The sequence below is a fragment of the Lissotriton vulgaris genome, chromosome 3_1 (genome assembly GCF_964263255.1).
Source record: "Lissotriton vulgaris chromosome 3_1, aLisVul1.2, whole genome shotgun sequence".
NCBI lineage: Eukaryota > Metazoa > Chordata > Amphibia > Caudata > Salamandridae > Lissotriton > Lissotriton vulgaris.
This window is the reverse complement of record NC_141689.1, coordinates 1,062,885,232-1,062,897,240: the sequence shown is the minus strand read 5'-3', so window position 1 is coordinate 1,062,897,240 and position 12,009 is coordinate 1,062,885,232. Positions and strand designations below refer to the sequence as shown.

Below are 12,009 nucleotides of genomic sequence, written 5' to 3'. Positions count from 1 at the left end.
CGACGGTCACGACGACGCTGGCCTCTGGATCGTCGTCAGCTTTGGCGTCGACGTCTTCGTCGTCGATGAGAGTGGTTCTCAGTTCTAAGACCGTGTCTTCTTTGATTCCTATTTCATCTTCGTCGACGAAGAAAGTTCACTCGTCGACGACCCGGTCGTCGTCGACTAGAAGTTCGAAGACTCTGAATCCGTCGACGCCCTCGACGATGAGCGCACCGCCGACGTCTGTCCCGTCGACGAGAGGGCCTGTTCCATCTGCTTCGTCGACGACCGCTCCGTCGACGATGATTCCGTCGACGATGATTCCGTCGACGACGACTCCGTCGACGACGACTCCGTCGACGAAGACATTGAAAGTGAAGGTTCCGTCGACGATGGCTCCGACGATGCCAATGAAGATTACTCCGTCGACGGTCTCCTCGTCGACGATGGCTTCCAAGTCAATTCCATCGCAGAAGACGACTGATGTCATGCCGTCGACGCGTACGCAAGGCACAGTTTCCACGCCAGCCTCTTCATTTGCTTCAATGCCTTTATTGCCTTTACAGTCCAGCAAAACTCAGTTCGAGACTTTTACAGAAAGAGAGATGATTAATCCTCCATCTCCGCTGTTTGCTACTGATTCTGATCAAGAGTCTGATGACCAAGCTCAGAGTCTTTCGGATCTGAATATTAAGTGCCAAGAATTCAGTAACGACGAGGAAGATCAGTATGGCCAACATCAAGCAACTCACCCTCAAGTTCCAACTGCGATGTTGCCTATATCAATGATATCGAACCTCCAAAGTATGTTGGAAGATTACAATCGGCGTTTCCCACCAACTCCACAGGTTACAGCTGTTCCATCGGTGTTGAATCCAGTTTCTGACCCGGTTCTGGCTCCTCCTCAACCGGCGTCGCCTGTTACTGTTCACAGAACTACATCAGTTCGGGTTCACACTACAATTTATCCACAGGATGATGATGACGAGAATCCTCGAGAGCGTGAGGATGGTGAAGTTTCTGAAGTAGATGAGGATGGTGAAGAACATTTAGCGGAGTGGGATGACTATCGTGCTCAAACACCATCCCCTTCTCAGGTGCCAACGGGGGATTCTCCTCCAGTAGATATCGCAGGCTTCCACCAGTTAATGGACAGGGCGGCGCAACGATTCAAATTACCACGAGCACACAGAGAGGAAGATTGCTTCCTATACGATTTCAAGAACCAGCCCTTGAAACAGATCCACACAGTCCTGATTATAGACTTCATCTGGTCTGAAGGGGAGAAAATAATGAAGACGCCAAACTCTCTACCAGCACAACTGCCGAGGTTAGAGAAGAAATACAAGGCTCCTGTAGGATCTCCAGCATGCCTTACAGGTCAACCTAAGCCCGACTCTGTCGTCACGCAGGCAGCTCAACGAAGTTCAAAGAATCCGGCGTCGACAATCACTGCTCCTCCGGACCGTGAGGGCCGTCGCCTAGATGCTATTGGGCGTAAATTTTCCACCATGTCCTCTACAACGGTTCGAGTAGCTAACGCTATGGCTATATTAGGTCGTTATGACCGTCAGGCTTGGGCTGATATGTCCGCCTATGTGGCGTTACTCCCGGATGCTTCCAAGGCAGAAGCACAGAAAATTCTGCAAGAAGGAGAAAGAACGGCAGAAGAACTTATTGATTGTGCAGTGGATGTGGCCTGCACTGGTTTTCGCCAACTCGCTGGAGCGGCCGTCCTGCGTCGTCAGGGTTGGCTACGCTCAACTTCGTTTCGACAGGAAGTTCAGGCAAGAATCCTAGATATGCCATATGACGGCGAGTCATTATTTGGAGCGCATATTGATGAAGCGCTACAATCCATTAAAAAGGACACGGACACTGCACGTGCTTTGGGTACCCTTCAGTTTAAGAAGCAGCCCTTTCGGGGTGCTCGAGGACGTGGCACTACATCCACTTTTCGTGGAGGAAGCAGTCAATATCGGTCCTTCAACCAAGGTAACCAACGTTTCACCGGTAACCACCAACAGTCTTCCCGCCAGCAACCTGCCAGAACTTACAGAGGGAAGTCTAATTTCAGAGGACAATCCAACAAACGTCAATGACTTGTCTGTCGAACGGAGAATTGGAGGTCAAATCTCTCTGTTTGGTTCTCAATGGTCCTCCATTACTACGGACCGTTGGGCACTCGACATTGTGAAAAGAGGCCATGCATTGGAATTTGTCGAGGTACCTCCTCCAACGCCTTCCGGACCGCCACCTCCGCACCTCAAAGAACTATTTCATCAAGTTCGCCTTCTCATTCAAAAGGGTGCGGTGGAAGTAGTACCAAAGTCTCAGAGAGGGAAGGGGTTTTATTCCCGTTTTTTCCTTGTCGTCAAAAAGAACGGAGAATGGAGACCCATACTGGACTTGAGAGCACTCAATCATTATCTCAAGGATCAGACCTTCCGTATGCTAACGCTTGCAGAGATCTTGCGTTTGCTCTCAGTCGGAGATTTCATGACTACCATCGATCTCCGAGATGCTTACTTCCATGTCCCAATTCTAGCGGGTCATCGCAAGTTCCTGCGCTTCAAGGTGGGGCACCTTCATTTCCAATTCAGGGTCCTTCCATTTGGCCTCCGTTCGGCCCCCCGAGTCTTTACAAAGATGTTGGCTCCGGTCATGGCTTTTCTTCGTCTCCAAGGCATACAGATATTCCCATATCTCGACGACTGCCTCCTGAAATCACAATCCCGCTCACAACTTCTACACCATACTGCAGTTTGTCAGACAGTATTCCGTTCCTTGGGTCTGTCCATCAATCTGGAGAAATCTCAATTGCAGCCAACAACTTGCAAGGATTTCCTAGGAGCAACGCTGGACACCAAACTAGCCAAAGCATTTGTCTCCCGGGAACGTCAGCAAAGGATTCTCCGACTAGTTTCGCTACTTCTAGCAAAGAAGTGCGTTTCAGTCCGTTTGTTGAAGTCCTTTCTAGGGATGGCTTCGTCGTGCATCGCTCTTGTCCCTCATTGCCGACTACGAGCACGACCTATCCAACAGGCTCTGGACAAACAGTGGCGTCAAGTCACCGGTTCCTTCAACGATCAGGTTTCCATCACCATTCCCATGAAGAAAGCGCTCAAATGGTAGGCACAACCACACCAGCTAGCGGCAGGCACGTCCTTTCTGTCCAACACCCCAGATCTGACTCTAACGACGGATGCCTCCCTGGAGGGCTGAGAGCTCACCTCCAAGACCTGTCCGTCAAAGGGAAATGGACTTTGCATCAAAAGACCTGGCACATCAACAAGTTGGAGCTTATGGCTATCTTTTTGGCCCTGAAATCATTTCAACCAGTGCTGCAGGGAGAGTCAGTTCTCATACAGACGGACAACACGACCTGCATGCATTATATAAACAAGCAGGGCGGAACAAAGTCTCCGGTGTTATCCCGCCTGGCAGAGGCGATTTGGGACTGGTCCATCAATCATCAAATCCAAATCACCGCAGTTCATCTTCCGGGGTTGTCCAACCTTCTGGCGGATTCCCTAAGCAGGTCCCGATCATCCAACCACGAGTGGGAACTCCACCAGCCAACACTCGATATGGTCTTTCACCATTGGGGATTCCCGGAAATCGACCTCTTTGCGACTCCAGAGAACCGCAAATGCCCCGCTTACGCAAGCTGGCATCCCCACAAAGGATCCCAAGGCAATGCCCTTTTGATGGATTGGTCGAATCTCTTCGCCTACGCTTTTCCTCCGATCCCCCTAGTGCCTCGAGTACTTTGGAAGATGCGGAGAGAACCCTGCCACATCCTTCTGATTGCTCCCAGGTGGCCACGACAGGCGTGGTTCTCGGAGCTGCTACTCCTGTCTCAATGCGAACCCATTCTTCTTCATCCTCGAATGGATCTTCTCTCCATGAACAGGGGTCAAATCTACCATCCGGACCCCTCTTCCCTGAGCTTGTCAGCCTGGAACCTGAGCACTGTGAATTTGCACATCTAATCATCCCTCAGGAGTGTCGTAACATCCTCGCTCAGGCCAGGGCTCCATCAACTATAAAGACCTATAAGTTGAAATGGAAACGCTTTTGCCACTGGTGTGCAGACGCCGGAGTACATCCTTTGCGTGCCACGCCCGCTGAGCTCCTCCCTTTCTTTCTCCATCTGGCTCAGTCGGGTTTGTCACATGCTACTTTAAGGGTCTTTCTGGCGGCAATATCACGCTTCCGCCATGATGGCTCCGCCTCCTTATGCTCATCCAGGTTAATACGTCAATTTTTCAAGGGACTTCTTCGGACTTTTCCTCCAGTTCGGCGTCCCCCTCCCGAGTGGCGCCTCAACATTGTCCTATCACAATTAATGACTGCACCGTTTGAACCAATCCATAAAGCAGACCTCAAGTATGTCACCTGGAAGGTTGCACTTTTACTTGCTTTGACGTCTTCACGTCGAGTGAGTGATATACATGCTTTCACGATCAAACAGCCATTTCTGCAGTTTAAACCGGATTCTGTGCTTTTACGCACTAACCCTACTTTCCTTCCAAAAGTGCCGTCAGACTTCCATATTAATGAGCCTGTTATACTGAAGTCTTTCTTTGCCAACCCGCAATCTCCTGCGGAACAACGCTTGCACTCTTTGGACATTAAAAGATGTTTAAAGTTCTACATCAGCAGAACAGCCCAGTTCCGAAAATCGGATCAGCTCTTTGTGGCCTATGGCCGCTTTCAAAAAGGGCGACCAGTCACCAAACCTACAGTAGCCCGCTGGGTGGCTTCGGCGATTGCTTTCTGCCATCAGAAAGCGGGAAAGCCTTTACAGACTACAGTAAGAGCCCACTCTACCAGGTCTGTAGCCTCTTCGACTGCACTCTTTGCCGGAGTTCCATTGCATCAGATTTGCAGAGCAGCCACGTGGTCCAGCAGGCACACGTTCACAAAGCACTACAATCTGGGTGCCATGGCTGAAGGAGATACCGCAGTGGGACAAGCTGTGCTCCGTAATCTTTTTCAATAAGGTGAGCCTCTGTTCTACCCTCCTCCTATGGTTTCCAGTCTTATGCATGTCTTCTCTATGTATACATATAGTTGTATAACTTCTATGGCATGGGTTTACACCTGTTGATTCCAACCTTTTGTTTATACATTGCATTCTGGAAACTTTGTGTTGGGATACGGACTGCTTACTATTCTATATTCAAGCATGTGAATCTATGAAAGACACCCCAATACTGGAGAAGAACAATTGTTACTTACCTGTAAACAGGTGGTTCTCCAGTATTGGTGTCTTTCATAGATTCACATGCGACCCTCCCTTCCTCCCCTCAGAGGCTCTCTTCTCCTCATAGACTCTGTGGTCACTCTTGTGCTACGAAAATCTGAGGGCTTGAGCTCTGAGGAGAAGGTTCTGGAGGGCTGCTGGCGCCTGATTGGCTGCAGTTTGGACTAACATAATGACAAGGATGGGCTACATTGGAACTTCTTTATTCCCATGCATTCCTATGTGGAACTTTTTGGTTAGGTACCAGATGCTTCTTGTATGCATTTTTTGGGTTTTTCCTTATTATGTATATATATATTTATTATATATTATTATATATATTTAGTATTTATTGCTATTTTATTTACCGTGGGACTCCCACTCCGACGACAGGGAATATTCAAGCATGTGAATCTATGAAAGACACCAATACTGGAGAACCACCTGTTTACAGGTAAGTAACAGTTGTTCGTCTGTGTGCCCATTTTCCCCACCCTGTAGTTCCGGTTTGCACCAAACAGTGCTGGTATGCACCTGCCTGCGTAAACTAATAATCAAGGCCGTCCTGCCAGTGTGACAATCTATTTCTGGAAATAGAAATACTGGATCCAGGTTGGTACTGCAGTGGGGGATGAGAGCAGACAATGCCAATTTGCAACACATCTGTAGTCCCCACAAATTGCCATATCAGTGTTGTGCCATGCTATACAGATGTGCGTACTGCCCATAGCGTTTAAGACTGTTGTTTTTTTGTCATACTATGGTCTTCTTTGTATTCATATCCATTTCCTGCCAATTAAAAAGAAAACACACAAGGACTTGCTGACTCGCCCGTCGGTGCAATTATTAATGCAGCAAATCCTCGGCGAGACTGAGAAACATCTCCAAAACCCACAAAAGCCTCACCCCACTACCTCTTGCACAAGCTTTCTGACAAAACTCCAGCTACAATTCCAAGAAAAGCAGAAAAAACCATAGTCTCCACAGCCGCTTGTTCAGTTCAGGTCGGAGGAGTCTTAGCCCCACTCCCTCGAGCTCCCAAAACAGGTAAAAGATAAGCATTCACAAAGCACATACAACGAAAAAAGCAGCCGCCATTGTCAATAAAGTAAATAATGCTCACCCACTAGATAAAGCATGGTGTGTTAGGATCGAAGTAAAAGGTCCAGTCCATATGGGCGGTACCAAATGGAGACAGGGTGGTACCAAGGCGGGACTAACAAGGCTCATAATGAATTGGAAGCCAGCTTTTACAAAGGACAAAGACAGAAGCCATTACAAATTTGGGAGATGAGTGTGCGAGGCTTCCACAGCATACTTTAATACAGCATGTCTCGCAGAGCGAGCAGTGCATCCGCAATACTGCTAGGCTCGACCTAAAATCTGCCCCTTTGTTAAGTAAGAGCTGCCCCCCCCCCCAACACTTAATCGGACTTCCAGAGCCAAGATGACAGATAGCTTGGGAGCTCCCTCAGCCCGCCCAACCCCTGACCAAGAGCCTGGGAGAAACCATACGTTGTAGGGGATGAGCGCCCTTTGTTGTGTTTTGTCCTTGAGGGCTGGTTACAAAGTAGAAACCTTAAATCAAGCAACAGTCTTTTAATCCAAAATCTAAGTTGAAGTGGTCAAAAGGGGGGCAGGTCGCTTTCGGCACAAGGCTCTAGGTTCTGGATTGCCTTCTGTCCATCTTGATGCTCTTCAGATTACTCAGTAGTCACGCTGGCCTTTGAGTGTGAGGCGGTGAAAATGTATTGCGACAACCCGAGAAGGAGAACCAACTCCTCTACTGACCGGGCATAAACTGTCCAACTACTGATGAACAGACACCTTCAAGCATCCAAGTTGTATCCTCGTCCAAAAAAACAATGATCAAGAGAGGAATATTTGTCAATGTGTCACACAGCGCAGCAAGAGGAAAACTGAACAGGTCCCTACCTAAACATTTAAATGGATCATGTGTTGTGTTATGCAGTATTCCAGTATCACAGTGTTAATAATTGTACAACAGTTATTCAAACACCAGTTGCAAGGGAATTACAATAGTAAATAAGTACATTTAGAACAGGAAGGCAAAAGAACAGCATGTAACATATTACAATTCAGTTTTTATTCATAATTATTCAAATTAAACATAAAATATCTTGCATAATTAAAAAACTATTAAAAAACATTGTCATAATATGTAACACAGAAGTATTGATAAAAACAAAGAAAACTACAGAGCAGTCGACTCTGCGTTTCGGTGAGACATTGATCAAATACCTTCTTCAGGACAGAGTTTTCTATTAAAATACATGAGACAGAAAAGTCATCAAACCCTTATTCAATTGGGAAGACTAACTTTCTTCTGAGTCAATAAAGTCAGGAATGTCCTCTTTATGGGGTACAATTCACAATTGTGTTCGTAGGAGTCACTGATGTAGTAGGAAATATTAATTGATGGCCATCAAAAACCAGTGTTTTTTTATGAACAATACAGGTGAGCCGTGATCGTGCCTGTAACTTGTATCACAACGTCTTTTGTTCTATTTGACGAAATAAGACTGGTTATTGCAACAAAGTAAATAAAATCTGTTAAAAGTACTGTGGCCTCCCTATTCGCTACGAACGTCTTCCGGGTCAGGAATCGTCACACAGTGCAGCAAACTTCCTTAAACGGGCCATAGTGTGCCATATTTAACATAATATGGCACATTCCTGCATTTTCCAGTGCTCGGGCACCATGTGCTGCCTAGTGCCAACGCAGGCACTCATGGCGCAACAGTGCCTGTATTGTAAGCAGGATTATTTGTGTGAAGGAAGGGACACATTCCTGCACAAATACAAACCCCTGAGGCATTGTGTTCTTTCTATGTGTACTGCATTCTGCAGCACACATAGAAAGTGGAAAAAAACGAGGAGAAATAAACATATTTCGCCTTGTTGTGCCTCCCCTGAGTACGCAAAGCAGTTTTCACGCATTTCCAGGTCTATCACTTATGGATATCTGGGAATGCACCAAAATCTATGGGTGTTGCGTGGGCACACCCAGGCAACACCTATGGAACACCTCCCTGGAGCAGAGTAACACAGCTCAGTGATTAGCGCTGCTCTACTCTTGATTTATCAAGCCACTCAGGGCAATGCAAGAGGGCCTTGCATGGCTTGATAAAGCACATCTTAAGGGTTGCGTCGCTCTTGCACCATGTTGCGTGGCACCCCTTGTATTTTGCGATCTCATTGCTTGGGGCTTGTGTGTCTGAAACCTACCCAAGATTACAAAGTTCCCAGCTCACCCACCTTGGTCAACTAACCCATTGTGTATCGGCCTCCTAGGGCAAACGTGCCTTGAAGCGACCACATGGCCACATGTTTGGCGCACACTTGACAGACAAAAGATCTTAAATAATCAACCAAGTGTAGAAACGCTTCTATTCTTCTATATTATATACCTCAGTAACATTGCTTGGATTGTTAGACTCCAGAACAGATTCCATTGCCAGCCTACATTTACAAGGCATCTTATTTATCAGAGATATAATCAGAAAATAGGCTCAGTTTGAGAAGGACAAAGGACTAAGCGTATTTTCAGTAGAAGTCTATGTCCACTGACAGAAGAGGGAGTACATTAAATAAGAATGCATTATTAAATAGGCCTATGTTGCTACTCTAAGGTAATATAAGTTCTTTATCATTCCATGAAAGGACGTTCGACCATACAAAGGTAGATTGTGGCCACTAGTATTCAGACTAAGACATCCCTTTTACAACTACAAAAATTACTTGCACATTTAATGTATAATAAATTACCATGGAAGTTTCTAAGTTAAGCATTTGTTTAAATAACAGAATGTGTCTTGAACGCGGACATTTAAACCAGGAACATGTTTAGTAGTGAGACTTCATGAAAATGGCTCAGTAAACTGTTTAAATGACAGCCGCATTCCAACGAGGATAAGAGGATAATGACTTTATTGCATGAATAATTAAAATCTTCGCAAACAAGTAAAACATTAATTCACAAGATGCAGCTTCACCTTTAAAAGATGCTAAAAGATTACAAATATGTTGTAGTTCAATAAAATTACAAAGGAATAAAAACTTATAGGTAAGATAGTTCTTCATGGTTAAAAAGATAGATCAGCATAAGGCTTGTTCTCGTGGATTCCAACGATTGTGAACGTTGGAGGGCATTAAACCATAACCTGCATGTCCTGGTGTTTAAAGGGGGTAAAAAATCCCACTGTCCTATTTTAACGACAGATTTATAAATCTGACACCCGTGCAAACAAGTGATCAGGGGTTTTACCTCTAACATCAAAAACAAAGATTCAAGAATCTGAATTACGATCCAAACCTTTGATAACAGTAAGCAAAATAGCTCACAGATTGAAACATTTTTTCTAGCTAAATTCCGTAACAGAGCTTTGATATAGGCATGTGATTGTTTGTAATGTGTTTGACGTGTATCGGGCATCTGTTTTATGTCCACTGCATTTGAATTTGTTGACAGTATCACGCAAATATCCATTTCGCATCAAAAGATTTACGTCGGCAATAGAAGCTGTCAGTGATCCTTAAATTTGACAAACATAACTTGTTTTATATTTAACTTTAGCATCCTATTGCACTATATAATATGGTTTCATTGTTGACGGTGATATTTCAATGAAAACATTTTGCAAATCAAATTGAAATAACACCAACAGCTTTTACCACTAATTCAGATACCACAAATATACCTGTTTACTTGATCCGTCAATACCACTGAAAAGTTCAAATATTGAAGACAAGCATCTGTTTTCATGGATAAATCAAAAGAATCAATAAATAACATTCAGCTATGTGGCAGTGACAGCAAGGCCTTATAGCGCTAGGTTTAAGCGCCTCGTAGCGCTGGATTTAAATATTCAATTTCATTTTTTTTTGGTGGGAACTAGTCAAACTCTTGAAATTGATATCCTTTTCCAATCTTCAATATTTTAGGCATGACCCTGCCAAGTCAGAAAGGCGTGCTCGATTCATTTAAAAGCAGCGACAACAGCAAGATGCTTATAGCGACATCAGTGGCTGATGAAGGCATTGACATTGCCCAGTGCAACCTGGTTCTTCTGTACGAGTACGTGGGCAACGTCATCAAAATGATCCAGGTCCGAGGTAAGAGGCTAAATTGACCTCAGCAGTCGGAGCTGATAGGGATTTCTCACCAGACCTTTATGGCAAGAACGGCGGTTTGAGTGTCTCCTTATATTTCATTGTTTACAGTTTTAGTTGCTTTGATGTTGTTATGTTTGTGCGTTTCCTTCAGCAAAACGTGAATGGCCCCCAAGCAAGCACCCACAGCTGTTGATGTATGAAGGTCACTGTAATCAACTGCCTTATGAAACCACCGCACATGCCCCTAGATGCATCATTGTAACATTTTGCGATTTCTTAATTGCGAAAATTAAGGAATCGCAATTAAGAAATCGCAAAATGCTATGCATCAAAAAATCGCAAATTATTTTGCGATTCGGTAATTTTCCTTAATTGCGATTCACAATTTGCGAATCGCAATTAAGGAAAACCCTTCCCATTGATTCCTATGGGCCAAAAGGCCCATAGGAATCAATGGGAAGGCATTCGCATTTTGCGAATTTCAAATTGCGATTCGCAAAATGTGAATGCAATTTCAAGGGTGCAGGGGGGGTTCAAAGAACCCCTCCCTTCACCCCTGAAATTGAACTGTAAGTGCAATTTACACACACACATGACCCAAGGACATGTGTGTGTGTAAATTAAAACTTTCAAATATGCAACTAGTGCATGTTTGAAAGTGTTCTATAAATTAGCATGAAGTTCAACTTCAAGCTAATTTACCCCTTCCAAATTGCGAATTCGCAATTCTAAAGTAATCATGCATTGCATTTAAGAAATCGAAAAATTGCGATTTCTTAAATGCAATCGCAATTTAAGAAATCGAAACAAAATTACGATTTCTAAAATTGCGAAAATACCAAAATGCTTGATGCATCCCAAAAACGGGATTTGCATTCGCAAACGGCCGAATTTTGCGATTCGCACCGTTTGCGAATGCAAAAACCCTTGATGCATCTAGGCACGGTCACAAGAGGCTATCATATTTCAAAAAGGCTTGCTGCTTCGAGATAGGGAGCTCTTAAATGGCGAAACAGAAGTTTGCCCTGTGGCTTGGAAAACTCTTGCTCCGGAGAGGCCTTACGCAGCATCCAATGTGTACAGTTTGGCATTTTAAAGAAAATGTGAAGGTCAGAGTATTTTCTAATGTGAGGGCCAGATTCCTTGGGAGTCTCAAAAGCTCCCAAGTAAAGCTTGTTTGCGATGTCTGGTCTAGCTAAACAACAACTTGCAATAACTGATTATTATCATTTATTTTTATTGTGTAGTTACATAAAACCTTTACAATTTAGCATAAAAGGAACCAAATGCAACAGAGTTCTCAATTAAAAATTGGACTAAATTAGCATCACGTTAAGCATTAATTCCTTTTGTTGAGATAGTCCAAGCAGTTGCATTATTTAAGAAAACAAAATGCATGATGCTAGCTGGAGCTAGAAAATTCAGGCGTCGTTCTTAAAAATTTGACAAAATACACATTACATCTAAAGTTGGTGATCAATTTACAGAAAAGTTGATTTAATGTGCACAATTAGCAAAGTATACGCTGGCGCTCTTTTACGAAGATTATAAAAGTGCATTGTGCTATCTTGAGCTACCACAACACTGGAGTTCAATGTGCAAAATTGAAAATTCGATACTGTAAACATCCCTACTATCAA

General features: G+C 44.4%; 1 protein-coding gene across 1 annotated transcript in view; it reads left to right on the top strand.

Annotated features, from left to right (window-relative positions):
- RIGI (RNA sensor RIG-I) overlaps positions 1 to 12,009 on the top strand; it is an 818,172-nt gene that overhangs the window by 634,614 nt on the left and 171,549 nt on the right. Inside the window, exon 16 of the mRNA XM_086961483.1 lies at positions 10,199 to 10,369. Coding sequence (XP_086817609.1) covers positions 10,199 to 10,369 — 171 coding nt within the window. The remainder of the gene's footprint in view (positions 1 to 10,198; positions 10,370 to 12,009) is intronic.